Below are 27,039 nucleotides of genomic sequence, written 5' to 3' on the forward strand. Positions count from 1 at the left end.
CAATTCCTTCATCAAAAGACCCACACGTGAGTCACCGGATGTTCGCTCTATATGCGTCAGGGATAGTTGCTTCAAATGCAACCGCAAATCATCCACATGAAAATCCATCTGGGAAAACAAAACTTGTGGTTTTTTCACATCAATTACTCAATTTAGTCTCCGGCGCATTACAATTTGTTTCTGGAATCGCCCGCAGAACGTGTGGCATGGCTACCATGATAGGCTGAACCAATTGCAGCATCCAATTAGATGTGGTGATAAAACGCAACGCTTCTAACGTCGTCCTGAAAAAAGTCATGCCATTGCTTTCGGTTTGCTGAAGAGAAAAAAACGGTTCCCCGTAATCCGGCGCCCGTAGCAGCTGAGACTTTCCCCCCGCAACCAATGTGACATTCCCAACCGAAAAATTGGACTCCCCGTGGCGCTTCACAAACGCGACATCACGCAGCCACACCGTTGTTTCAGCAGGCAACCACACGCACGTAATTTTCGCGTCCACGTGAAGAGACGAGACAACAACAAATTCACGAGCATCTGAAGGCTGCGGCGGCGGCGGTGTCACACCCGCCCCTGTACTGCCAGCAAGTACCGTCGTGGAGTATCTCTCTTGAACCTTGCGCCTCAAAAATAACACCACATCACGATAGCGAATATCACCCTCAATATCGGCCAATTGCTCCCTCTTTTCCGCAATGTCCCGTGTGCGATGGCAGTAATCCAAGAGCGCAAGATACGACGTGCGGGCTTCGGCGTAGAAGTGAAGGTGCGACGAATTAAATTTGTAACGCCTCCTCCTGTCCCGTATAAAAGCGAAGACACAACTCTTGGCGTGGGACCAACGTGAACTCAATGAACGCAGCTTATAAAACGGACGGCAATACTCAGGAACCTCTTTCATGATCCCATGGCTCACGGCGCACCTTGTGAGAGACCGCAATGCATCCTCATCAAAAAACAACGAGGATACGCCGTCAAAAACAATGGCAGCGTTCTTGCGACAGAGAATACCCGCAGAACTGTACACGGAAGTAATGCGCATACTGAGATGATCAATCTCCACAATCTTTTGCGTTTGCTCCTTAGCAGCATTTGCACACACGGCAACCCCACTGAAGGCGATAACGATAACCTTCATAAGCTCAGCACCGGCCTCTAATGTAGGCTCAATTTTCACCATGATCCCGCTCACCGTAATCTCAAAGCCCACGTCAGAATGTGAATCGCACGGCCACACAACACAGGGGTTCTTCAACTGCACGTGAATGGGTCGATTCGTGACCCACGACACGGAACGACTGGCGGAATTGACAAGAAACAAAAAAAAACTTTTCCCTTCTGTGGAAGGGATGTCAAATCCTCTTGAGAATCGCAAGATGCAAATGAAGTGTTACTGACACTCTGACACGACATGTAATCATCATCCTCCAAGCCGCGGAATCGTGCAAAGTTCATCCCTATTCTTCTACATTGAAACCTCCCCAACAGAACTAATGCAGCAGGCACATGTGCAGCACAATATCTTTCACTATCCCGCGTTCCACCTTGCTTCCCATGACTGCCACGGCGGTGGTGCCGGCGTTAAACCTGGGATGACTCCAAAATACCAGGCGCCATGCTGTGGAGAGTGGATGCTTGACGAACGTGCCCGCGTTAGTGCCTAACACAAAACGACGTCAAAAATAAAAAACTATTCGCTACTCAAACTACCCGTTTGTGGCCGCAACAAACACTGAGAAATGTGCGGAGCAACGTAGAGGAAAAAAAAGAGAATAATCTTCTGGGCCGCTGGACGGATCATTAAATTATCCAAAGAAACCAAACACGACAGGAAGGAAACAGAAGGTAAAGCAAGGGCAGTTCATTGCCTCAATGTTGTTTTCTGATTATATATATATATTCTTTTGACCCCTCACTTGGACTTTGCACTCAGATAGGATCTGAAATATTATTTCTTACGAAGTGGCGGACATTGGACTCCTCCAACCACAAGACCCCGCCGCGAGGTAGGAAACAAAAAGGGGACGGGTAGAATGGAGAAATAGAAAAATATCTGGCACCAATCGGTTCCATGCCCCAATAAATTCGTGTTCTCCCCAAGAATTCATAAGATAGGAAAAGTATCATAAAGGAGTGCATTCGTTTATCAGGATGTATATATATATATATACTAATTTCGCCAGCTCTCACGCGATCATTCTCTTCACAAGTTACTAGAAAAAAAAAAGAAATGATACAATAGCCCACAAGAATACATCGATATACAAGCAAAGTAATACGTCATTCCGAATAATTCTTCGTTCCTTCTCTTGTTGTTCGCTCTACACAAAATCAGAAGTATAAAGAGCGACAGGCATGCCCTCCCACACAGTCATCGTGCAACAGGAGGGAGAGTCACTGCAGGCGCCCGCACAAACAAATAGAAACAAACCAACAAAAACCAACAATCAATGACGCGGTCGGGGCGGAGTCCGATGGGTGGCTGCGCAGCTGCACAGCCGTGGCACCCACGCCCTCCCTCATGTCAGCCAGCAACGCGCACTCACAGCTTCCAGGAGGTGGCACGTCGCAGAAGGGCTTCATCGATTGTTTTCTCTAACGTTTTCCTGAATGCATCCTATGGCCCGCACACCAGCCACCACCGTCAAGCATGTCCTCATTACAGAGTACAGATATGAAATAGAGAGAGCAGCAGCCCCCATACTCGGTGCTGCAGCGGCGGGCGCAAAACACACGCACACACACACATTTGTTACGCATCCGCCCCGGGATAGCGTGATAGTTCGATAATCCGCTGTCGTCGATAATCGATAAAATAAAATAAAACCACCAAATCAATCACCCAATAAATCTATGAATAATGGAAAGAAAGCAGATACCTTCCAGAAGTGTCCACGTTATGCCGCATCTGCAAGGGGCTTTGCGTCTTCTCACCGCGTAAAGAGACTGTTTGGGTCGGAGCCTTTCCATCCCAAAAGAAAGAAACTGCGCCAACTTTTTCGTCAAGCGGAGCATCTTCACCTGTCCAGAAGAGCATAATTAATGCTGCAGCTCGCACTGGATGCACCGTCGAACAAGCTCAGGGCGTCTGAGCGGGTGTCACCGGCCATGGGCTGCAACGGCGGTGCGGGTGGTCGGTACGACGACGCAGCGGTGGCGCCTGAGGCGTACGACGATGACGTCACGTCGTGCGGCTTCGGCGTCTCCTCGTCGCTCTCGTCGTCATCGCGCAGCAGCGCCTCCAGTCCGCCACGCCGCGGCTCGCGCAGCTCCTGCCAGTGGCGGTCCTCCGCGTACCACACAACGAAGCTGTACACAGTGACCGCAAGCAGCACAGTGGTCAGCAGCATCAGAAGTGCCGCGTACGCCCTCGCTCCGCCGTCGCTCGGCGCAAGGTGGTTGGCCGCGCTGACCAGGCACAGCGCCGCAAGGAGCACAAAGCTCGCCGTCTGCATCACCGTCAGGAAGGCCGAGCGCATCATGTTCGTGAAGGCAATCACGCCCGCACCCGCAAGCAGCACAGCCGCCATGCAGAAGTACTGGACGTGGCAGCCTCCCACGGGCGACTGCACAGCCGCAATCAGGCCCACCACACACAGCACCAACAGCTGGAACACGCACCAGTACACGTGGCTGCCCCTCATGTTCGTCAGCATGCTGCCGTACATCCGCTGCTGCGCCGCGGGGTGCCAATACCCGACAGGGTACAGCAGGCGCTCGTGCAGCGGCTTCCTCGAAAACTGCCAGTACCTCGTGAAGCTCGCGCCCACGTGGCGGGCAATCAAGTAGCACACGCCAGCAGGGAACGCCACACCGTACAACACGCCAACGACACCGATTACGTAGTGCCGCACGCGGGCGTCGGGCATCGCCAGTGAAAGCACGGAGCCGAAGAAGATGCCGAGGTGCATCGCGTGCGCCACGACGTACGTCAGGCTCGGGAAGCGCATCGCCGCCCACGCAGTCGCCGCGTCCACGCCGCGCCACCGCTGGAAGGCCGCCGTCACACCGTAGTGCACGCAGCCGAACACAGCGGCGAGCAGCGCGTTGCCCACCACCATCCACAGCGGGTCAAGGGCAGCAAACACCGACAGGAAGTACGGCAGCGCAGCGGTGCTCGCACGCTCCTGCACCGAGGCACATGACATCCTTGCAAACACGCCGAGCGCCTGCATCTCCAGGATGGAGCCCAGCCCGCCGGTCACCACCGCGGCAACAGCCGCAGCACCCGCAACAACGCCGGTGATCGCCGAGAGGACGCCGGCAGCAGCGGGCAGCGTGTTCGACCTGATAGTGAAGGAACCAAGCAGCACACCCTTGCAGCCGCCGGACACTGCCGCAGCGTCGCACCGAATGACTATCGTCTCGTCGAAAGCAATGAAGTAGGCGCGGTGCACGGGCACAGCCAGCTCCAGGACGGTGGACGGATTCGTCGCGTTGCGCACCCACGTCGCGTTGCTCAGCATCGCTCCCCACGGACCACCAAACCCGCTCGGCTGCGCCGTCGCCACCGGCACGAAGCTCAGGTGCGTGCCGAGCTGCGGGTCGCGTGCCCACCGAAACGGCGGAGGCAGCGCCACCATCAGCAGCGTCGCGACGGCGCTCCCACCGCCGCGGATGTCGTTCTGCGTCAGGCTCCCACCAGCCGCCGTCGTCGTCACGGTAAGCGTCGGGCACGCTACATCGCTCCACCACAGCGTGCTGCTCACCGATGCCGTCGGGGTCCGCGTGGGCGACAGCTCCACCGTCTCCGTCACCTGCAGCGTCTCCGTCGTCCCGTACTGCGTCCTCCTCAGACTCGGTGTCGGTGTCGGTGTCCACGTCGGTGTCGGGCTGTGCGTCTCCGTCAGCGTCGCCGTGTGGCTCAGCAGTGGTTTCTCGGGCGTGCGGTTGCACCCGTCCACGCGCGGCAGGTACACCGGCAGGCAGTCGCGCCCGTACCCGCCCTCAGCACAGCGGCAGCGACACGACCCCGACATCGCCCTCGTCGCAGCAGCAAAGCAGCGCACGTCGGCGTCGCACACGCTGCACGCCACGGGGCGGAATTCCCCGATGATGCCGGCGGACCTGTAGTCGAACGGCCGCAGTGCCTGCCCGTTGAGCGTCAGGCACCCCACGACAAACCTTCGGCCGGTGCCCCCGAGCGCAACGGTGCCGTCCATCACGACGGGCCCGCTGCCGGCGTTCCCGTGGAGCGTCAGCGTGCTCTGCACGAGGTCCGCACGGCGCGGGTACGACGGCACAGACAGAAGCCTGCCGCTGATGCTGTTGCCGCGCACCGACAGCCACGACCCGGACACAAACGATGCCGACCCCCGCAGCACCAGCAGCGCGCCATCCGTCAGCGCACCGGCGTTGTCGTTCACCACGACGGCGGACGCGTTGGCCTCCACACCGCTCTCGAACACCAACCCATGCGCGGCGTACACCTGGCTCCCCGACACGCGCAGCACAGCGCCCCCAGACGCAACCACGCGCGCACTCGCGTACAACGCATATTCGCCACCGAGCACAGCCGCGTCCAGCACGACACCGCCACCAACGAGCTCCAGCACCGCGCCATCTACCGCCACCGTCCGCCCACCTGTCATCACGGTCACGAGAGCAACGCCGGACACAAACAGCACGGACCGCACGAGCCGCAGGCCCGACAGCACCAGCACCGGTGCGTACGGCGAGGACTGCGAGCCGGGAAGATACACAAGCGGCGTCGGCCTCGCGGCAACCAGCAGGGAGTCCGTCACCGTCAGCACAGACCCCGCGGGGAACGTGCCGGTCAGCACAAGCGCACCGTTCAGCGCCTCCACATCGCACACCGACAGTTCCACCGGCCCGCTCTCGTCGCTCCCCGCCACACCGCGCAAGCCTCCACCGCCCATCACGTACAGCACGGTGCCGTTACGCAGCGACACGTTCTGCACAACGATCCGCACGCCGTCTCGCGCCATCCACGGCACGTAGAGCACCGGACTCACGCCGTCCAGCACAACGTGGCGCAGCGTCACCTCGCTCACGCCGGCAGGCACAACGAACACCGACTGCACCGTCACGCCCTCGCGGACAAAAACACTAGACGCGGTGCCCACAGCAGGCGGCAGCACGGGAGCTTCCACAGGCACGCACGCCTCGCCGTACCCGCCACTGCCGCACACGCACACGCACACACCGTTCCTCATGCTCGCAGACGCCGTCCCGGGCGCGTAGCAGTGCGTGTCCCTGTCGCAGTCGTCGCACCCAACAACGTCGATGCTCCCAGCGTCGCCAAAGCCAGCCGCAGCGTACTCCTCCGCCGTCGACAGGACACGTCCACCAGCGTCGTTGCACACCACCCTCAAATGCGCCCCAGCTACAAGCGACAGGCTCAGCGACAGCATCCGCGGCAGCAGCGCTCGGTTGCGCACAAAGCTCAGCGTGCTCCCAGCAGCGGTCACGGCGCCAGCGGCGTAGAGCATCTCCCTCGAGACACCGTCGTGCACGTTGCCCTTCGCCAGCAGCATCGACCCGTCGGCCAATCTCACCGTCGAATAAAACGCCATCGCGTATTCCGCCGTCGACAAGAATTCGCTCCGCACAAACGCCACAGCGGAGCCCGACACGCTCACAGCTCCACGCACAGACACCGCGTGCTTGCACAGCAGGAAGTCGTTGTCAAAAAACGCCACCACGGAGCCGCCACTGGCAGCAACACCGCCGTCCACCGACACGCACAGCCCCAGCGCCGTCTGCACCGACAGCGCGTCCACGTACAGCGCACCGCGCGACGACAGCGCCGCGCCGCCAAACACCAACACGCCAACAGCGTCACGGAACACCGCCGCCACATGCGTGCGCGCGATGGTCAGCACGCTCCCAGTCAGATTCACCTTGTGCACCACGAGGCACGCGGACGCGTCGCCAATGTCGTAGACGCCGCGGTACGCAACACGCGCCTCTGCGATCAGCACCGAGTCCACTACAGTGACGCGCGAGCCCGGCGGAAATCGGTTCGCCACCAGCACGCCGCCGCCGGAGCGCGACTCAAGTCCGCTGATCAACACATCGGCGCGCTCGCCAGCAGGCGGGTCGGACCGCCACCCGACAACGTACAGGCTCGCTCCGCCCAAAAACGTGCAGTTCGCCAGCGTCACGTTGCGCACTCTCCCCGACATCGACGCTACGTCCACCACGACGTCTGCCGCAAAGGTCACGCCAACGTAGCACACCACCGACGTCCCGAGACCGGCGTTCACCTCCACGTCTACACGCACGTCACGCACGCACAAGTCGGTGCCGTCAGTGCTCGGCGGCTCGGTGACAGCAACGGGCAGGCACGCATCGCCGTGGCCACCCTCAGCGCACGTGCAGGCGCAGCCATCACTCGAGGCAATCGTCGTGTACGCGGGGAAGCACGATGCCGCGAGGGCGCATGGGTCGCTGCAGGTCATAATGGTGGCATTGTACACAGAAGGGATGGCGTAGTAAGCTTCCCCCTCGCCGTTCACAGTGTTGCACGCAGCCACAACCGCTCCGTTCGTGAGATAGCTGGACACCGTGGGTATCCGTAAAACTGTCGGCGTGAATGTGCTGGACATGAATCGGTTGCGGGACACAGACACCGTGGAGTCGCGGAGATTCACTTTGGGGTCAAATAAAGTAAACGCATACAATGGGGATTCACGGCAGAGGTTGCCACTCAACTGCAGCCAGGAGTTGTAGTAAATGTGGGTAGAAAAAGCTGAATAAAACACAGCCAAGCTTCCTCGCATGTCGTTGCCCTGAAACACAACCGCTGAAAAAGACTCCACACGTAAGGCCGACAAAATGTGCATGAAGTACTGCACCGGCCTCGTCACAGCGTTGCCTCGAATCACTACGGCAGAGTTGTTCAGTACAATCAGTGACGAGGATTGGAAAGACCCTTCAAGATATATCAGCGTACCGTTACTGCCGTCCATATGAAACGTGTTACCTATCACCGCAAACACGGAGTGCCACGACACCCTCAGCGCAGATCTGACAACATGAATGGCGCTTGACGATGCCGTCACGCTCTGAAACACATTGCCACTGAGCACCACCGTGGAGTCGTTGCTTATCGCCAGTCCATTCATCGCAACACACGACGGCCTCCCAAGTTCCAAACCCGACCGAGGGATCAGCCTCGTGACAGTGAAGCGGTTCCCGCTGATGGTGATGTTCGTGTGCGGTGGAAACACACCCTCCGGGCTGAGCAGCGCGTCACTAAATGTGTTGCCGGCGACGAGGATGTTCAGCGACCCCACAGCGGCGTGCGCGTTGCCCAACAGCAACAGCACGGCGCCGTCCCTCCACGTGCATCCATCGAACGTGACATTCGCCACGTCGCCCGCCATCGCCCCTATCAGCACCGTCATGCTCATGCCGCCCCCGCTGAACGTCACGTTGCGGTAGCACAGCCACGACAGCCCGCTGCCCACAGACTGCGCAACCTCGGGGTACAACATGTCGCTGATGCACTCACCAACCGGCGGTGGCAGCGGCGTGGGCGGTGCTGGCGACACTGGCGGCGGCGGCGGCGGTGGCGGCGGGCCAGCAGGCACAGGCGTCGGTACACACACATCGCCGTGCCCTCCAGCAGCGCACTGGCACTTGCAGTCAATGACCGCCGTCGTCAGCGGAGCAAAGCAGTCGCCCTCTCTCGTGCACTCCCCGCACACCGCAACCGTCGTCACGTTGGTGATGCCGTTCAGCTCCAGTTCTGCCGCCGTCGTCACCTCCCGTCCCGCGACCGTCAGGCACCCGGCAACGAACCTGTAGCCGGCCCCAACCCGCGATAGCAGGGGTCCCGACAGCCCCGTCGAGCCCATCATGCAGCCCGTCAGCGTCAGCACACCGCTGCTGTCAATGCTCACAAAAGCGGACTCAGTGTCGTAGAACATCGCACCCACCTCCACGTCGTTGTCGCGCCAATCCAACCAGCTTGACCGCTGAACAGTCCACAAGTCATAGTTACAGATGGCGTATTGCACGGAGCCGCTGTTCCCCACCACGCGCAACACGCTGTGATCCGACACGCTGAATCGGGAGTGCTGATACAATAGGCTTTTCCCGGAGGCCATTGTATTGTTGAGCAGCGCAAAAACAGAGTGATCGCTGACACTGAGGATATTTACGTGGAACAGGTGTGTGTAGCCATCAAAGCTGCAGTACCGCGTGTACAGTGAGCTGCTACCCGCCAGCGTCAGCGTCCCGGTCGAGTACAAACCAAACGCATCACGCTTCGATGCACGCGCATTTACGTTGCTGACCAACAACGAGGACGCACTCAACACAACTTCGTGCAGCATCACAACGCTCAACTTGTTGTTCACTGTGTCCGGCAAATTGACCGAGGGGGACTGCACCGCGTCAACCTCTGTGATGGCAATGTCACAGTGCTGCGGGAGGGCAAGTGCAAAAACAACGGCGGAGAACCGCATCACCGTCTGGCTCACGCGGATCAGGACGCCGGCTGACTCGGCCGCCTCAACATCTCCAAAAAACTGCAGCGCGGCACCCTCACGGAATGTGCACCCAGTGAGCGTGATGTTGATGGGGAGATGCAGCGGCATACTGTCGAAGGAAAACGTCAGCACAGCACCCACGCCGCTGAATGTCACACCCATGTAGCAGTGGTGCGTCTTCCACATGTTCAGCACGAGGTCCGTCAGCGTCTGGTTCACCACGCAGCTCGTGTCGCCGTCAACGGCTCTCTCCGCCACGGACAGCACAACCGCGTCGGGCACCTCGAAGGGAAGACACGACGCGCCATGCCATCCGTCCTTGCAGCCGCACGAGCACGAGCCGCGGTCCACCGACTCCGTCCCAGGCATGTAGCAGGCCGCGTCGTCGTTGCATGTGCCACACCTGAACACCACCACGCGCTTCGGAAACACACCGTCGTACGACACCTCCTTCTCGCCCTGCAGGTTGCACCCAACCACAAACTTCGCGGGTGAAACCACAATCAGGTTCGAATGATCCAGATCAGCAAAAGGATAAATATCTTCCACCTGATGGTTATGTGCAAGCACCACAGTGGTGCCGTCGCCCAACAGCCGAATTTTCTGCTGCGGAAGTGGCATATTCAACACTGAGGCTTCACCCACGCTGTTGCTCTCCACACGCCACTGCGCACCACCCTGGAGAGTCACAGAGCCGGCCAAATACAACAGCGAAGAATCCGAAAACTCCGCGCTGCCAACAAATGTGCAGTCCGCCACTCTCAACAGCCCCGCGGTGCTCACGGTGGTATCCTCATAAAAATAAACGCCGCTGACTGCGCTCATCGTGTTTTTCTCCACATCAAAGTGGCCGCCGTTCTCCACATCAACAGCGTAAACGCAAACACATGATTCCATCCCATCGTCCTCCTCCGTTGTGCTCAGCGTATTTCCCTTCACAATGATTCCGCCACCATCAACAACACCAATGGAGAAATAGACCGCGTAACTATTCCCCTCAATGTGGTTGTCGAGTAGCAGCAGTGTCGAGTTCGCATCAAAAAAAAAATCCGAAAAGGCAATAGCATGACTCGACGTCGTCAAAAGCGTACTGCCCACCACCAGTATCCGGGAGCTAGCACCAAAATCACCCTCAAACTCCAATGCACCAGAATCCAGCATCGAGGATGTCACGTTCACGTGCACGCGCGCACCACTCCCCTTGATCAACAGGCCCACGAGGACGCATTGCAGCAGCGTGATTTTGAGTGTCTGTTGTGGCGCGTCAAAATACAACAGGTCCAGCACAATCGCGGTGGTGAAGGTCACGTTGACGAAGCACAGAACACGCACACCGGGATCAGGATCGTCCAAAGAGCCGATGCTGCCACCGTGCACGCAGCGGACCTCCGTGTCGTCCGCATCGGGGAGCGGAAGCGGTCCAAGACCGTCCGGAACAGCAGCTGGCAGGCACGTGTCATCGTAGCCGCCAGCAGCGCACACACACTCACAGCCGCTGATGCTGCTCGTCCTCGCAGCGAAGCACACGGCATCCACGGTGCACGCACCACAGTCCAACACTGTCACGGGCACTCCAATATTGAGTTCTTCTTGGTAATTCGTCACAGGAGAGCCCATTGCCTCGTTGCAAATGCCGTAGACAATCGGGCACGAGTCGGACGGTGGTGGCCACTTGTTTGTCATGTACGCAGTGGTCGACGAGTACGAGCCATGCGTGAAGTTGCTGTCAAGTATCGACCACACACTCCGATCGCGGAACGCCACGCCGTTCTCGTTTTCCACATACACAACGTAGGCGGTGCGGAACTCGTTGTCGCGGTGCACCAGCCAGCTGCCGTCAGTCACGGTCAGCGTGTTTGCAATGAGCATGGCGAAGCCAAGACGGAAAGTGCTGGACACAACCTGCAGCACGCTGCCGCCATCCAAAACAACATCCCTGAACACACACGCACCTGCATCGTATTCGGTGCTCGGCGCACTCCACGAGCTGTTCTGTACGGAAAACACGGAGCCGCCGCTGACACGCAGGTCCGATGCAAGGGCGTACATCACGTGCACCCGCGACCTGACAGCGCAGTTGTCCATGTAGAAGACGCTGGACAGGGTCACACCGAGGCCGCGCTCCACGAGGATCGCAGCGCACGAGCCCCCACCGCACGCCAGTAACGACCGCGTCATGACAAACCGCGTCGACAGAAGCCGGACACCGTCCAGGACAAGCGCGGGGCCGTACCGGGATCCCGCGTGGCCAGGGGCCGTCTGCACGTACTGCGACCCGCCAACCGTCGCACGCAGCGTTGAGTTCACCAGCAGCACACTCGAGTGCGGCGGCATCGCGCCATGCAGCACGATCGTGCCCTCCAGCGACGTCACGTTCGTCATGTTGACGAGGGCGTGGGGCATCAGGCGCGCCGTGCTCTCGCTGAGGCCGCCAATCCGCAGCTGTGCGCCACCCGCAAGCACGCAGTGGCGCAGCGTCACGTTCAAAGCGTCAGCGAACGCGTCCATCGAGCGCAGGTCCACCGCCACAGTGATCGATCCGCTGAACACCACCGAGTCGAAGCACGCCGTCGCCCGCCCACCGCCAACCGTCACGGACTCCGTCAGCGTCACGCCACTCACGCAATCCTGCGCAGTATCGCCACCACCACCGCCGGCCCTCGCAGGCGGCACGTCGAACGGCAGGCACGCCTCGCCCACACCGCCGGCACGGCAGCTGCACGCGCAGTCGGAGAACGATGCGGTCAGTGCATCAAAGCACGCCAGCGCGGCCGCACAGCCGTCGCACGGCACCACGCTCACGGAGGGCAGGCCGGCCATGCGGTAGTCGCCGCTGCTCCGCAGCACCCGGCCGCCGGCAAGGTTGCACTGCACCGACACGGCGCCGCTCGTGATCGTCAGCCCGGAGACAAGCGTCGCGCCAGTGGCAGCGCAGCGCGCAATCGACACGGCACCGCCGCTCAGCGTCATCCCCGACAGCGATGCCACAGACGACGCCTCGCCCACCGCCCACACTTCGTGCATGTCCAGCCACCCGCCGCCACCGACCGTCCCACCGTCGCAGTGCACCAGCGACGACGCGACAGACCCCTCGACGCCCACGAAGCGCAGCACCGAATCAGACACCGCGAAGCGCTCGCCAAGCACAATGCCGCCGCCGCTGCTCACAACCGACACGTTCGTCACGGAGAACACCGAGTGGCTCCGCAGACTGAGAATCGACGAGGTCGCCACACGCATCGCGGACGCGGTCGGACCGCCCGACGCCTCCAGCGACACGCCGTCAAGCACCACCGCGCTCGACAGCAGGTCCACGCCGCCGCCAACGTACATCGCCGTCCCGCCCGCGTGCAACGACCTCAGCACAGTGTTGCTCACACGCAGCTGCGTCTGCAACAGCGACGTCGCGTACAGCACAAGCGGCGACGCCACCGCGTCCGTCAGCCCGCTCAGCTGGGAGTAGCGCATCGGCCCCGCCGTCACAATCGTCGAGTCACGGACCGTCACGTTCGTGTGTGCCGGCAGGTTGTGCACAAACACAAGGGAGCAATAGCTCCCGGACAGCCCGCTCACGCTCACCTCCAGGCTCCGGTCACTCGCCGGCTCGCCGCTGTAGCCCCGCACGTAGATCTGCGCACCGCCGTCGCACACGCAGTTCCTCAGTTCGATGCGCAGCGCGCCGGGAAGCATCGCCGAAATGTCGAACACCACAGCCATGCCGTTCGTGATGGACACGCCGTCCAGCAGCACCGTGTCCACGGCGCGGCCAACCGTGATGGCTCTGTCCACCGTGCCGCCCCGCAGTCGCACCACCACCGCATGCACTGCGGGCATCCATGCCGCCGCCGCCGCAACAAGCGACAACACAAAAAGAAGCGCCACACGCACAGCCGCAGCGGCCCTGCGCCGCACACGGTGCCGGCCACGCGGACACGTACCCTCCGCAGACCGCATCCACCGACACAAACAGATATCAACAGGGCTGTCGTGGTGTGTCGCACTCACTACGTCGAACGTAGCACCTTTCTAATAAATCCCTTTCTACAAATGGAGAATCCAAAAGCAAAAATCCGATAGATCGCTATACCACTACTAATAATTGTCCTAATACTGCCGCGAGTAATAACTAACACCTTGAAACAATAACTCTGCTGGTCAAGCCAAAGTATCTCTAACTGCACGGTCGGAGAAGGCAGAGGCAGCAACAACAGTAACTAAACACGGTGGCACACAGAAGCATTCGCCCACGCAGCCCCACACAGCCACCGTGCCAAGTAGCGGGCCCAGGCAAAAACAAACATGACCATTGGCGCAGCTAGTGTGACCGATGGGTCAGAACTGCACAAGAAACAACGGAATCATACGCGCACGGCATACACAGGAAGAAAGGAGAATGGAGGAGCACGACGGCAGTACGCGGACACGGGGAAGAAAAGTCCACATCGATTGCACAGTCCGATTGGCTCGCAGCCGTACGGATGGTGGTCGCGCCGCTGCCGCACGGTGCCTTTGGCCTGTGGCTGCTGTGGAGCGAGGAAATGATGAGAGGGAAGAGAGATGCGGTGCGGTCCTCATCCATCTCGGTTGATTGTGACGCCAGCAACGCCCTCCTTTCAGACCACCTGCAGCAAAGACCGTCATCGTCAGCAGCGGTCGGTGCCTTCCTTCTTCACCGACGCCGTCACGCGCCTCCTCCCTCAAAAACACAACGGGGGATCGGCAGCCACACGCAACCGCCAGCACCGAGTGCGAGAGGAGCAACCAACCATACCAATGCATATATCGTGTGGGTGTCGTTGTGTGTGTGTGCCTACGGCCACAAAAAAAAAAGCATCTGAGGGCACACAACCACAGCGGGGCGTCAGAAACAAACAAGCAAGATGAATGGTGAAACGCAACAATGCACGGCTGCCCACGCCGTGGCAAGCCGCGGGACATATGCTGAAAAGCAAAAAAAAAAAGTTAAATCCGTCTTCCATTATGAATTCACTCAAAAACAAGAAAAAACTGCACGCTGGTGTGTTTGTTTCGCCTGCAGATAAAAATAAATAAATAAGATACACTCGTTATAGTCGTTTAAATCCCCGGTGCCCACACATTATTTATACTCCACTGGGGCACTCGGCGTGGTTTCGTGCCCCCATTCCATTGTCTCTTTTATTAGTCGGCGCCATCGGCGTGGCACACAATGCCGAGAGCGCCCATGATCAATAATAATAATAAACACTGAGTAGATCCCGTAATTGTCGGACCACAAAAAAAAAAAAAAAGAGAGAAACCAACACGAAAAAACGCGGTGCTGGCGCTGGGAGAGCATGCTTCCGCATGGAGGAAGAGCTCTGCGCAGCAAAAGGGGATGTAAAATAAAATTAAAACCATATAAAATGAACGGCGCATCCACAGAAAGCGGCAATTACCTAAAAGAGTGCGTGGACAGACGCATATGTTCCCGCTGGAAGCAGGAAGTCCTCACCGCGATTTCTCAGTAAAGGGCCACAAAGGCGCAAAAACCCAGCCCCAGCAGCAGCAACCGCGACACGCCCCCACGCATGGATCCGTCACCGTTTCCTTTTTTATCGTCGCTCTTCCTGACCATTTTTAGTTCACCGACATTCAATGGGCGGTTGTACAGAAAGACGTTCTTCACCGTCACAGGAGACTTTTGCATACCGCACGCGCCAAAGCAAAAGCTTAAATACTCAAGTGGCGTCTCACCTGTTAACAGCGCTTCTTCCTCCCCCAGCGACTTGCCATCAATGTGCACAGAGGCCTTGTTGCCTTGCAGCATGAGGGCCACTTGGTATTCTTTCCCCGCCACCCATGTGCTGCTTTCCGTTGTTGTTTTTGTGTCGCCTTTGACCATCGTCTCCCACTTGCTATCCGCGGTGTACGACAGTCTCATGAGATACTCGGGCCCAGCGTCCCCCAAAATCGCACCCAGTAGAGGAGCGTCCGCAGTCGGAGTCTCTTCGATGGTCACCGACGCCACAAGTGTGAAGTTTTGGCTCAAGGATACATGACGCACATTATCACCCGGAATGTTCACAAGCCACATTACCCTGGAGTCAGGCTCCGTCAACTGAAACCCATCCGCGACCTTCGTGGCGTTCGTCACCGTTGCATTCAGGCAAAGGTACTCGTCGTACCACATGTCATTGCTGGCCGCATCGGACAATACCGCCACAAGACCCGCCGTGGGTATAGACAACTTGGAGAAAAAGGCGTCAAGCTGTGCCCAAGTGCTGAGGACGGACTCGATTTCCTTCAGCTCCTCCGACAGGCGGAAAAGCGACATGACACTGTTTTCACCACTGGCCCTCCGTTGTAAAAGATGCAAATAGCCATCCGAGTACAGCAGGGCGCTGGCGAGCTCCCCCTTCACAGTATTGTCCATGCCAACCGGTCCAACAGAAAACGAGCGGTTGCTGTCCGTCATCCAAAGGTAGAGCGTATTGGCGTTTTCCCCCGAGGCGTACCCTCTCTGTGCGTACAGCATGACCTTCCTGCCCTCAATGGTCGAGGTGATGAGAGCATCCACATGCAAGCCTCCTTCCGAATAGTCTTCCGATTGGGAGTTGACCCACACGCCTGGAAGCGTCCCGATGGCCTCCGTCCACGTTTTCCCCATGTCACGCGACTCGTACACCCTCCGGCCTTTTTCGCAGTCAACAATCATGAGAAGTTTTCCCTCCCACTTGGTGATGTGGGGGTTAAAGCAGTTCGCAGGTGAAATGTCCTCAGAGAGCAACCAGGTACTGCCGTTGTCCTTCGAGTAAATGATCATGGGTAAAACGCCATCATTTTTTTCATTCACCGCCATCAAAGAAAATACAATGGCGCCATCCTCCATCAGAACACCTGAGCCACCAGAAGCAAAAAAACCCGTCCATTCACCTTCGTGAGAAGCAGAAGAGATCAGTTTCGGGAGTGGTCTGGGGTCGCCCCATTTGATCCATTCTCTTGGCTCGCCACCCATGGGCTTCTTGACATCACCCACAACCAGTTTTAGTTCGAATCTGCCCTCTTCCCAACTCCCATTTACATAGGACAAGGCAGTGCTTCCCGCAAGAAGAAACACCTTGTCGCCCTTTGCGATTGTCGTGGGGTGGCGCACAACATCCAAGCTCCCCTCTCCCTCCGCTTTACCAAGCACGGTGTGTGCCCTCCATTCCTTCTTTTTGACCCCACCAACAACAGTGGACCATTCCCACGCAGAGTCGATGTACTCCGCAACAACATCAGAAGACGGCTTAGTTGATTCGTTATGGGGGGGTTTAGCGTTTATGTGACCTTCGGCAAAAGCAGCAATTACTCCACCAGCACTGACGAGAGAGGGTGAAACAAATGAATCCCTCGCCGTACTTGAGCCAGTCCCCGTCTTCGGCAGCACCAGCGTCGTCTGCGGCACAAATAGATCGACCCGTTGCGGCCTCACAACACCCCCTGAAGCGCTCCCCTCAGCAGTAATGTCACCCGTCAATGCCGGCCCAGAAGTTGAAGCATCAGCATTATTTTCCACCTGAGCGGTCGCAGCCCACGGTCGCAGCACAACATCACGAAAAGGAGGAGCAGCAGCACCGCGGAAGCAAACACACGCCGTGACATATTTGGCCTCTGCGGCTCACTCTCGCTTCCTTCCCTCCTCCTTCCGCTGGATCCGGTCACGCGGCGACGGTTGTTTGTGCGGGGTGCCTTCACTGCAGCAACACGTGAGAGCATATAAATATGTGTGTGTGGGCGGTGTGTGTGTGCTGTTGGTTCTTTCAGTGACTTCAATTTCAAAGTGGCAATTCGCGTTTGGTAGTAACTTCCTTCTTGGAGAGGAGCAACAGACAACAGCGGCAACAGATCGGGCACGTCCGTGGGGAGCAGAAGAGAGCACCCACGAGGAGTGCGGAACACAAGACAAGCGCCAGTCTCGGGAAGAGCACAGCCAACGCCATCACCCTGACCGGCAACTCCACACCAGCCCTCACGCACACGCACGCACCATAGCAATGCCGTCAGTCCGCCATGGAAGAGGAGAAGTAACCCACAGCCGGCACACAGCGCACACCGAGCAAGCAATCACCCAAAGAGCCGCACTCAGAAGCGGTCCTCATCCATCCATGACGCGGCGCCTCACTCCATGCGGTCACACGGAGTGCACTGTTTCCTCAACAGAGCTTATTCGCCCTCCATCCCTTTAAGACGCTTCTGTTAGTGATGGGCCTTAGAGCACAGTAAAAGAAAATGGACAATGTAGTACTGTGACACCGCCAGCCACAATGCTTTTTTCATACCGGGGCAATTCTCCAATTGTGCCTCGTACCCACACACAATCAACATGCTATATAAAAATCACCCAATGTCTTTCACCAGAAGCCAAGCAACCCCTTTCCCTCCCTAATTTCTTCTGTCACTGTTATGTTCGATAGCGTTGGACAGTTCTGAAATCTGTGCGATATACTGCCGTCTTGTGCTGATGCACCCGCACCGTACGCACACACAAGTATCCAAAAATATATAACCCCCACAATATTTCTTACCAGAAATCAAAACTACTCCTTCTATTCCCCAATTCGTTCTCCTATTTCGACGGTTATTCCCCACCTCAGAGAGCTTCGCTCCTTCTGGCATCGTCCGACGATATTGCTGCTATGTACTGGTGCACCTCTTCCTCCCAGAACGCCGCAATCTCTCGGTTTTCAGCGCGGCTCACATTATTGGAGTCGACGACATCACATCCCTGCCAGCCTTTCATCGGCGTGCTGTCTGCGTGCTGCACATAAATCATCTCCCACGACAGGTCTCGGGATAACTCCTCCCAACCATTAAAATATGCCGCCAGGCACTCAGTGAACTGCCGCACAGTGCTGGTTGTCGTGTGGTGCCCACCCGCCGTAGTCATCCGCAGCCCAACCAGCGTCATTGGATTTGAGTCCACAAAGAAAAAGGCGTCCACCAGCGGAAAGTTTGTGGCCCACGGTTTGTACAGCACCCAGTGGTCCATAGCAACCGGATTGGAAAGGCGTTCCGGTGGCGGTAGAACCTCTTTTCTGGTGAAGCTCTTGTCTGAGTGCTCTTTCAGCGCACAGCTGTGTGGCTCACGTCGTCCTGGTGGCCTCAGTTCCCTGATTTTGAGTCTTATCGCACGCAGAAAATCCTCATTCAAAAATGCGGATGCGGCATACTTTTCAATAAGATATGGTGGGACATAATCCCAGAACCTCAAAACGAAAAAAATAAAATCGGACTGCTTCATTTCATTCTCCAACCGGGACAAAGTTTCACGTTCGAGGTGGGGAGATATCAATACATTCAGAGGCGACTCAATGCTGTTTCCTCGTCGTACTCGGACAACCTTCACAAGCTTTCGAGACAAGTCACCGTCATTGGACGAGTAACAGCAGCCAATACCCAAATTGCGCTCTAATTCCGAGGCGGTCGACCCATCCACGGCCTGCTGACACGCTTTAATGCGGTCATCATACGCCTGTTTGCCAAAGATGAAGCGGAGAATTGGTCCCACGTTATTCATGCGACCACTCACCTCCTCCCAGTATTCCGCTTGCTCCTGCAGGGGCCAATTGCGTTTCATCCAAACGCACATTGCCCTCACATCGTTTTCTTCGGGACAATTCGTTACGATTGCAGTAGCGTCCATTTTTTTTGTCCACCGTTCATATTCGTTTTTGTCTGGTGGTGTCACCACAATCATGCCCCATCCCCTGCAAGGCAAACCGGCAGGCGGTTGACGACATGCCAATGTCGCATCGTAGATACAATACCCCTTCACCCCACGCAAAGAAAAAATGTTTACAACATCATCAATCCTGGGGTCACCCCTGTATGTTGATACCGTTTTGGTGGTCTTGTCAAACAGAAATGATTGACTCCCAATAAAGTACGCAACCATTGGGAGCTGCTCGACATCGTAGTGCAGCAGCCGGTAGAGGAGGTACGAGCCGACATTCATCGATTTCCCGATCCCGGGCGTCCCAATCAACAGACGCCTCTTGGGCTTAAATTCGGTCCCACGGTGACTGCTGAACCACTCGGTGAGATCGCCCTTGACGATCTGCCACACTCGATCCACCTCACAGTTCACATAGCAGTCACGAGTGGATTTATTCTCCTCCCACGAGTACGGCCACCCCTTGTCCGAGGCGAGCACCATCAGCCTGAGTCGTGGTGCACCGGGTTCCTCCACACCGTCATCCTTTTCGAGGGTGTCGTCAAATTCCCTGTACGTCCATGACTGCGGTGCTTCCCCTTCCCTCACTTCCATTCCCATCCCCTCGCCACCAGGAACCTCCACGACATGGTGCCACCTCGCATTGTACACAGACTCGTAGCATCCCTCCAGTCTAATCGGCGCACTCATCGCCATTGAGCTCATCAATTCAATGAAGGCTGCATCCAAGAAACGTTTGGTGAGGTTATGAACATTTGCTTTTACCTCCTCAGCAGCTAATGACCACTTCAGTAGATTGTCCACACCTTTCTCGTAAAGCTTGCGTACGTCCTCTTCCATATCCATTTCGTCCCTCACAGCCCTCTCCATCCTCTTGTAACGATCCGATTCCTGCATTTTGAGCAGTGAAAACGTAACGCGGATATACCTTGTGGGGTAAATTAAAAAATCCCTCAGCAAGACATTCCGGTTGGCGGGCAAAAAGCCCATGCCGTCCAACTCCATCACAAGAAAATCATTCAATTGCATGTCCATGACGCGAACTCTTCCTTTAAATAGCGCATCTTTGATCGTGGTGGTAACGGTCATTTCTAATTTTTGCCGTCGCCTTGCCCTTTCTTCCGCCCAACGCCTTTCTTCTGCCTCATGCCTTGCCCTTTCTTCCGCCTCACGCCTTTCTTCCACCTCACGCCTTTCTTCTCTCAGTACATGAGAAATAGCTGCGTTTAGTTTTTTCCTTGCAACAGGAGTGACCGTATCCTTTCCCTCATGTTCCCCCCATTGCCTGAGAAAATGCACACCCTCGTGGTGAAGCTTATAAACAGCCTCCCATAGTATTTTCCTTTCCTCCAGCTCTCTTTTCATCTCTCTTTTCAGCTCTCTGTATGACGGCGATGCCTTTATTGTGTGTAATAACTCTTTCTTTTTGATAAACGTCTCGGGATTCTGAACAAAAATCCCCATCGTGACGTTCCCATTTCTTTCCACAACCCACTCCTCGCCCAAGTATCTCCGAATGAATTCATTAAGCCTCATTTTGTACCTGAGAGTGCTTCCCTCCAGCAGAATGTCCTTTATGTAGCTGTACGTGGTCCACTATGGTTGCTGCGACTCCGCTCTTATGTGTGTCGCAGAGGGTTGATCTCTCTTACCCTCAAATTCCTGACTCGCTCTCCTCTGACCTCCCTGCGGCACGGCAGACGCTTGATTTCCAGGCATTGTTTCTCCTTGCTTTATTGGTTGGATTGAGTTAAAGCTGAATACTAGCCACCAAACAAAAAAGAGGAATAAGAAAGACAATAGGCACAGTCATGACTGACAGCCAAAACAAGACTGCCATAAGCGCGGTGTGACGGCACAGTATTCGATGCACGAGGACCACCACAACGAGGAAATGTGGGTGCCATCCACCCAGCACAGTGTTGGTGAGAGCCAACAACAACAACTTGCTGCGCACGGAGGGTTCGCTCACGCATTCCGCTCGCCACGGTTCCGCACCCGTGTGACATCGCCACCACCGCACACACTTGACAAAAGGAAGTGGGCACATCGCCACTGGCACACGAAAACACACAAAAAAGTGGGAAGGAGAATTCGCTGCAGCAACAGCTACATGCAGGGAGCACAAATCATACACTCCACAACAGCGATGCATCATGGTAAGTTCCCACACAACAGAAAAGAGCGCAACTTGCATGCTTTATGGAAAATATCTGCGGTGTGCATGGCAAAAGAGTGCCGTGACGCTGCATTTCATATTGCATTCGCCATTCACATCCCACTTGGGAGCACGCAGCCACTACTCCTCCGCTACACTCCCCGTGCTGCTCGTGTCGCTCCACTGGAGGAAGTTGTCACCGCACATCCCCCTCACCGTGCATTGCGGAATACAAACCTGCCACACGGCATGGGTGCGGCGCCGCCCCGCCAATAAATCCCAGGAAATTCCCCACTGCCTCGTGTGGCACGGTCGGCAGTATCATTATGCCTGCAGAAGGCTTTTTTTCCAATCAATAACGCGGCCCCACCACACGCCCGTAAGAACGTTTGGTCCGTTGCAGCAGACACTCCCACCTCCTGGGCGTGTGCGGCCCCTCGCTGCTCGGCGCTCTAAGTGGAATCACCAAAAGCACCAATTCGGGAACATTCGACCACCGCCACAGCAGTCACGCTCCCCATTTCTCACAAAGGCAAAGGCTTGCAGTGGCGCAGCGGACAGCGGCATGCACAGTCGCAGAGTATTGGACTGCCGCGGGAATCACGCAACGGCGATGCGCCCCTCCTTTGGGAAGCCCAACAAAAAACATGTGTCGCGCAGTCCCCGTGAGCAACACACGTTGAACCGTATTCAGCTCCCCTACTGTGGCCATCCGCACACACAGCATGAGTGCGACAACGCAGGCCAGGAAGCACGGAATAACAGCACGCATCCCTCCAATAAAGGTCAGGCGGCGTCCGTGCTGCCTTCAACAATAACTCCACCCCACATCACCCCTCTGCATATCCGCAGCAAAAAGGCCCACACGGTGCACACCACATTAGGAGTTCCTAAAGAGCAAGCCGGATCATCAGAGCGCTGCCCTCATCTCAATGTTGGGTAGAGGCTCTCTGATCATTGTCGCCGCCAGCCTGCGGTATTATGGAGGGGCATCGCGTTCTCGGCATATCTCTCCATTTACTTCACTTTCCCGACGCCGCAAATGAAGTGATGTCCCACAAGCAATTTCGACCGTTCCGAAGAACGTGACGTGACAGACTCACTGAAACTGCGCGTGTGTGTGTTATTACGGGCGAGCGACACAATGCTCTTGCACATCCATGTATTCCAATCCTGCGCAACACCCCATTTGGCGGTGCGGAAAACGTTAGACACCGAACACGCACAAATCGCACAATGAATGCCCCTGGAAAAAATAATAGCAATAACGTCAACACAGACACAGTGGCCGAACAGATTAACAAAAGAAAAACAACCTCTGCGCGCCCTCCCGCAAGAAGATGAAGACACGCACACTTGTTCCCTTTAGTTTCACCCCAACTGCTCGGAATTGATAGGTCTATAGTAGGAGGAAACACGCCACTCTTCCCTCGCTCCCTGTCACGAGGCATGGATGCTGCGAGAGGCTGCCAAGATGAGCCTCACGTGTGTGGAGGACCCCAATGCTCGGGGCAGGTCGACAGCCACCCACACTCACCCCCACACAAAAGGGCAAAGGCATGGAGAAGAGAAGCCCGCCGCACGGCGCATTCAAGAAGGCACACGCAGAAGCACCGCCATCCACATCGTACCGCAAAACAGCAATGCGAACAGCACACACCCACAGCCGCAACAAGAGGAGCGAGGCGCATCCAAGTCCACCACAGTCCTTTACTTCTCTCCGCCCCGAAGGAATAGCGTTACGCCTCACAGCAGGTCGTGGCGGTGGCGCCCCACACTCACAGTGAGGCACGGCGCACACCATCCGCTCCCCTCCGAGCGCACTCAACAGGCCGGGGCACGGCGTCCAGCCAATCTGTTGACATCGCAATGGGGGAACACAAACAATCGTCGTCGCGAACCATCGATGCCTCTAGCGGAAAAGAAAAAGTGATGAGGGAGTGTCAACAGCACAGCTAGCAGTGGGACACCCAATGGAACAAAAAGACACATAGTGGCATTCAGCACAGCAAACAATAAAACAAGCCGCAGCGAATTACCGAATACAGAAAAACAAGAAAAAAGGCGTAGGTTCAGCAGAAATAAATAAATAATAAAGAAAAAAAAACTAAATCACCTCAGTGGAATTTCGTTTCGTGTATCCCTCAGTGCAGCAGGAATTGTGCATCTCCATATGTTTCTTACAGAGAGGGGAAAAAAAGATCGCAGTGTTCCACGTGTCCACACGAAATCCCTCACATTTCATGAGGCACTCGGCCTCTTCCTCCACCCCTCGTTTTGTACAGTCCGCGGGACGCACAGCAATGAGGCCGGCACCGCGTGCGGTGAAACAAAAGCAAATAAAACAGGGGGAAGCACGTCACTCATGAGAGTGTGCAGCTAGCGGCAAACAAAAAATAAATTAAAAAAATAGTAAAAAGGCAGGGGTTCTGATCCCTCCTAAAAAGCACCAGCAGCACATTATATCCAGAGGTGAAAACAAAAGGGATAAATAAAAATTCCTCAACGGAGTGCATTGAGTCTTCCTGAGGAGCTGCACACCCCTTTCCACGGGGAGTCGCGGCTCCGCTCCCGCCGTCTCACACAGCTGAGAGCTGCAATGCCCAGAGCCCCAGAAAAAGAAGCAACAAGATCCGAGACACACACACACACACCGTGCCGTAGCCACTAGAGCCCTTCTCCAAAAAAGTGTTGTTCGTGAGCTGAGAGGCGTTTCCATCTTTGGAGCCACTGTCAGTTCCCGCTGGATCATCCGGCCCTTCAAGCATTTTTCCAGAAAGAGACTCTGGAGGAGAAAGGCTGCTGGCACCAACTTTTGCGGCTTCTTCCCGGGTCAATATGCGGTTGTACAAAAAGACACTCGTCACTGTCAAATACTTGTTTTGGCTCCCGGTGTCGCTTGCACTGCTCCCATCCCCTCCAATGTAAAAGTGTGAATTCGCGCGTGGCCCCTTTCCCGATGATTATGTCGTTTTAGCACCCCACACATACTCACCATTGATCTATACGAAGGCCTTGTTGGCGGTCCTGCAGCGTGAGCTCCACTCGTTATTGTTTGTTCAACTCCCAAAAGCCGGTGTGTTTGTTTGCGTTGAGCATCCCCAACTCCCTTCATGGCTGTGCGACAGTCAAAAGTGCACAGTGCGGCCTGCTCCCTTCGCGCCAATCAAAGGGATACTCTTGACGCCCGCGTGTGTCTCGCAAATAGCCGCCGTCGCCACAAGAGCGAATTCGTAATTCACAAAGCCACAGTGATTATTATCCTCCCAACGGTTCACGGGGCAATGTTGCCCTGCGAATTGAGGCCCATTTGTGACATTCTTGCCATTCGTCACCGTTGCAATCACGCAGCGGCACTATTCGATACACGTGTTGGCAGTGCCTGCGTTGGAAAGGTATCCAACCAGACCCACCGTACTTACGGGCGACGCGGAGAAGGAAGCGTCCACGTCCGCCCAATTACGGGGAATGGAAGTGATCATCTGCAGCTCCTCCGTCAGGGGGGCAGGAAACAGGCTGCTTTTCTCTTCATTGTGCCTCGCTCCCACAAGGTGCAACACACCATCCGAGTACAGCATGGCGTTGGCAATCGGCTTATTCACAGCAGCCTCCATGTAAGCCGGTCCAACACAAAACACGCGGTTGCTGTCAGTCACCCAAACGTAGAGCGCATGGGCCTCACTCTCCCACCACGGGGAGCTCACTTTCCGAGCCTACAGCATGACGCTCTTTCCTCCAACGGTCGCAGTGACAATGGCTCCCACACGCAAGCTCTTTTTCCAAAGAACCGATTGTGAATTGGTCCAAACGCCTGCAATTGCCCCGGGTACTTCCACCCACATTGTCCCCTTGTCACGTGACTCGTGCACTCTGCAGTACCGGCTCCCATAGCAATGAGTAATCACGAGAAGCTGTCCCTGCTCCCACTCGGCAATGAGAAGGTCAATGCAGTCCGCAGGAAGAATGCCCCTTGAAAGCACTCAGCTGCTGCCGCCGTCCGTCGAACAGATGATCATGGAGAAGTCATCCTTTTCGTCATTATACGCAATCACGGGGACACAAGCGTGCCATTCAAAACGCCTGAGCCACAAAAAACATTCAATCCATTCGCGCCGCGTTCGTGAGTCTCGGGAATGATCTGTGATCACAGCAATTTGGGTTCACACCAGTGGATCAGCTCGCTCCGTCTTCCGTCATTGGGCTGCGTGAATTCACCCACAACCAGTTGAACATCACGGTCTCTCAACGCCCAATTGAACCCACCATTCGTACCAAACTTTTGCTAGCTTCCCGCACGAAGAAACGCCCTATTGCCGCTCTCAAATGCCGTGGGATTGGACGCGGAGTCTACACCGCCCTTTATATTCGCTGTGCTCAACACGATGTGTGTATTCCGGCCATTATTAAACTCACCAAAAAAAGAAGACAAATTCCACGCAAAAAAGATGGAGCCCGCCACAATATCCGCATGAGAAAGCCCACTCGGTGCCCCATCACTATCATTAAATATCGTGCAACCCCCATCAAAGACAACCGTCACTCCACCAACACCCACAAGAGCGAGCGATCCAAACGAATCCCTCCTTCCACTTGCACCAGTCCTACTCTTCGGTTCCAAATGCGTTCGTCCCGGAACGAAAATAAAACCACCCACGGCAGCCGCGCAATCACTTAATTCTCCTCAGCGGCAGCAGCTCCACCACTGCCGCAGCACATCACGAGGAGGAGCAGCGACACCGCGGAAGCAAACACACGCCGTGACATGTTGGGCCTCTGCGGCTCACTCTCTCCTCCTTCCCTCCTCCTTCCGCTGGATCCGGTCACGCGGCGACGGTAGTCTGTGCGGGGTGCCTTCACAGCAGCGACACGTGAGAGCATATAAATATGTGTGTGGGCGGTGTGTGTGCTGTTGTTCCTTTCAGTGACTTCAATTTCACAGTAGCGATTCGCGTTTGTTTGATTTCCTAGCGTGTTTGTGTTCAAGAAGTGGAGAGGAGTACAACAGCGGCAACACATCAGGCACTTCCGTGAGGAGCAGAGCAGGGTACATCGCTCACGCAAGATGCGGGAAAAAATAGAATCTGTAAGGGACGGCACAGAGGACCATCGCACAAAGAAAAGAGCAACAACACGGCAAGTCACGGCGGAAGCCAACACACACACAAATGGACGCGGACTTTCATCATTCGGCGACGCCATTCAAAGTCCTGCCGAAACAGTCCGCAAGTGATACAGTGATCGGTCACACGCTCCCGGTGGACTGCCGCGGCAAGGACGCGGACACAAAAGGTAATTATCTGCACAAACGTGGGCGGCACCAATTCACAGCACCGCCGCACGACACACGCTCTCTCGGTCCATCCCACGCCCCGCCTCAAAAGGCCTCGGCAAGCACCAATCAACAAAATAATGAAGCGGGAAAAACAAATTCCCTGCAGGCCATTCAGGGCTCCACAGCAACGCCACCAACAGGAGCGTGCATCCCTCTGCTTGCAGCAGTGCAGGCCTCTTTGCTCCGGGCCTCTCGGAGCGTTGAGCACCTCCCCGACCATCTCGCGCTCACAAAGCAAGCCGCACGCAGATGCCATTCATTTTCTCCGCAAATGGTGTTGCCGCGATGAATCACCTGCAAATAATCCACAACACATCACCCAAAGTTTCTTTCCATTGCCACAAAAGAAAAAGAAAAAAATGCTTTGAAAAGCCAACATAAATACCACTTCGCCCTACTCACTGCGCATTGCCCC

General features: G+C 56.3%; 4 protein-coding genes and 2 pseudogenes across 4 annotated transcripts, besides 7 other annotated features; all 6 read right to left on the reverse strand.

Annotated features, from left to right (window-relative positions):
- Nucleotides 1-14,596: a sequence feature (areas not merged during assembly with more than two copies in the genome that could not be assigned to a particular haplotype).
- Tc00.1047053507691.10 (uncharacterized protein) lies at nucleotides 140-1,177 on the reverse strand (the record flags this gene model as incomplete). Its single annotated transcript, XM_807188.1, has 1 exon — nucleotides 140-1,177. One exon carries the CDS (start codon nucleotides 1,175-1,177, stop codon nucleotides 140-142), a length of 1,038 nt encoding a protein of 345 aa, XP_812281.1.
- Nucleotides 1,769-2,212: a mobile genetic element.
- On the reverse strand, nucleotides 3,015-13,412 carry Tc00.1047053507691.20 (dispersed gene family protein 1 (DGF-1), putative; the record flags this gene model as incomplete). The annotated part of the gene is made up of 1 exon (XM_807189.1): nucleotides 3,015-13,412. The coding sequence occupies one exon, from the start codon at nucleotides 13,410-13,412 to the stop codon at nucleotides 3,015-3,017; it is 10,398 nt and encodes a 3,465-aa protein (XP_812282.1).
- Nucleotides 8,481-8,543: a microsatellite.
- On the reverse strand, nucleotides 13,791-14,396 carry Tc00.1047053507691.31 (uncharacterized protein; the record flags this gene model as incomplete). Its single annotated transcript, XM_807191.1, has 1 exon — nucleotides 13,791-14,396. One exon carries the CDS (start codon nucleotides 14,394-14,396, stop codon nucleotides 13,791-13,793), a length of 606 nt encoding a protein of 201 aa, XP_812284.1.
- Nucleotides 14,597-15,534: a sequence feature (heterozygous, Esmeraldo-like haplotype).
- Tc00.1047053507691.40 lies at nucleotides 14,941-17,178 on the reverse strand (annotated as a pseudogene).
- Nucleotides 15,535-27,039: part of a sequence feature (areas not merged during assembly with more than two copies in the genome that could not be assigned to a particular haplotype) that runs on past the window's edge.
- On the reverse strand, nucleotides 18,052-20,670 carry Tc00.1047053507691.50 (retrotransposon hot spot (RHS) protein, putative; the record flags this gene model as incomplete). The annotated part of the gene is made up of 1 exon (XM_807190.1): nucleotides 18,052-20,670. One exon carries the CDS (start codon nucleotides 20,668-20,670, stop codon nucleotides 18,052-18,054), a length of 2,619 nt encoding a protein of 872 aa, XP_812283.1.
- Nucleotides 23,372-23,399: a sequence feature (AT_rich).
- Nucleotides 23,684-23,704: a sequence feature (AT_rich).
- On the reverse strand, nucleotides 23,699-26,170 carry Tc00.1047053507691.61 (annotated as a pseudogene).

This window comes from Trypanosoma cruzi, assembly GCF_000209065.1.
Source record: "Trypanosoma cruzi strain CL Brener chromosome Unknown tcruzi_1047053507691, whole genome shotgun sequence".
In the NCBI taxonomy this organism is placed as follows: domain Eukaryota; phylum Euglenozoa; class Kinetoplastea; order Trypanosomatida; family Trypanosomatidae; genus Trypanosoma; species Trypanosoma cruzi.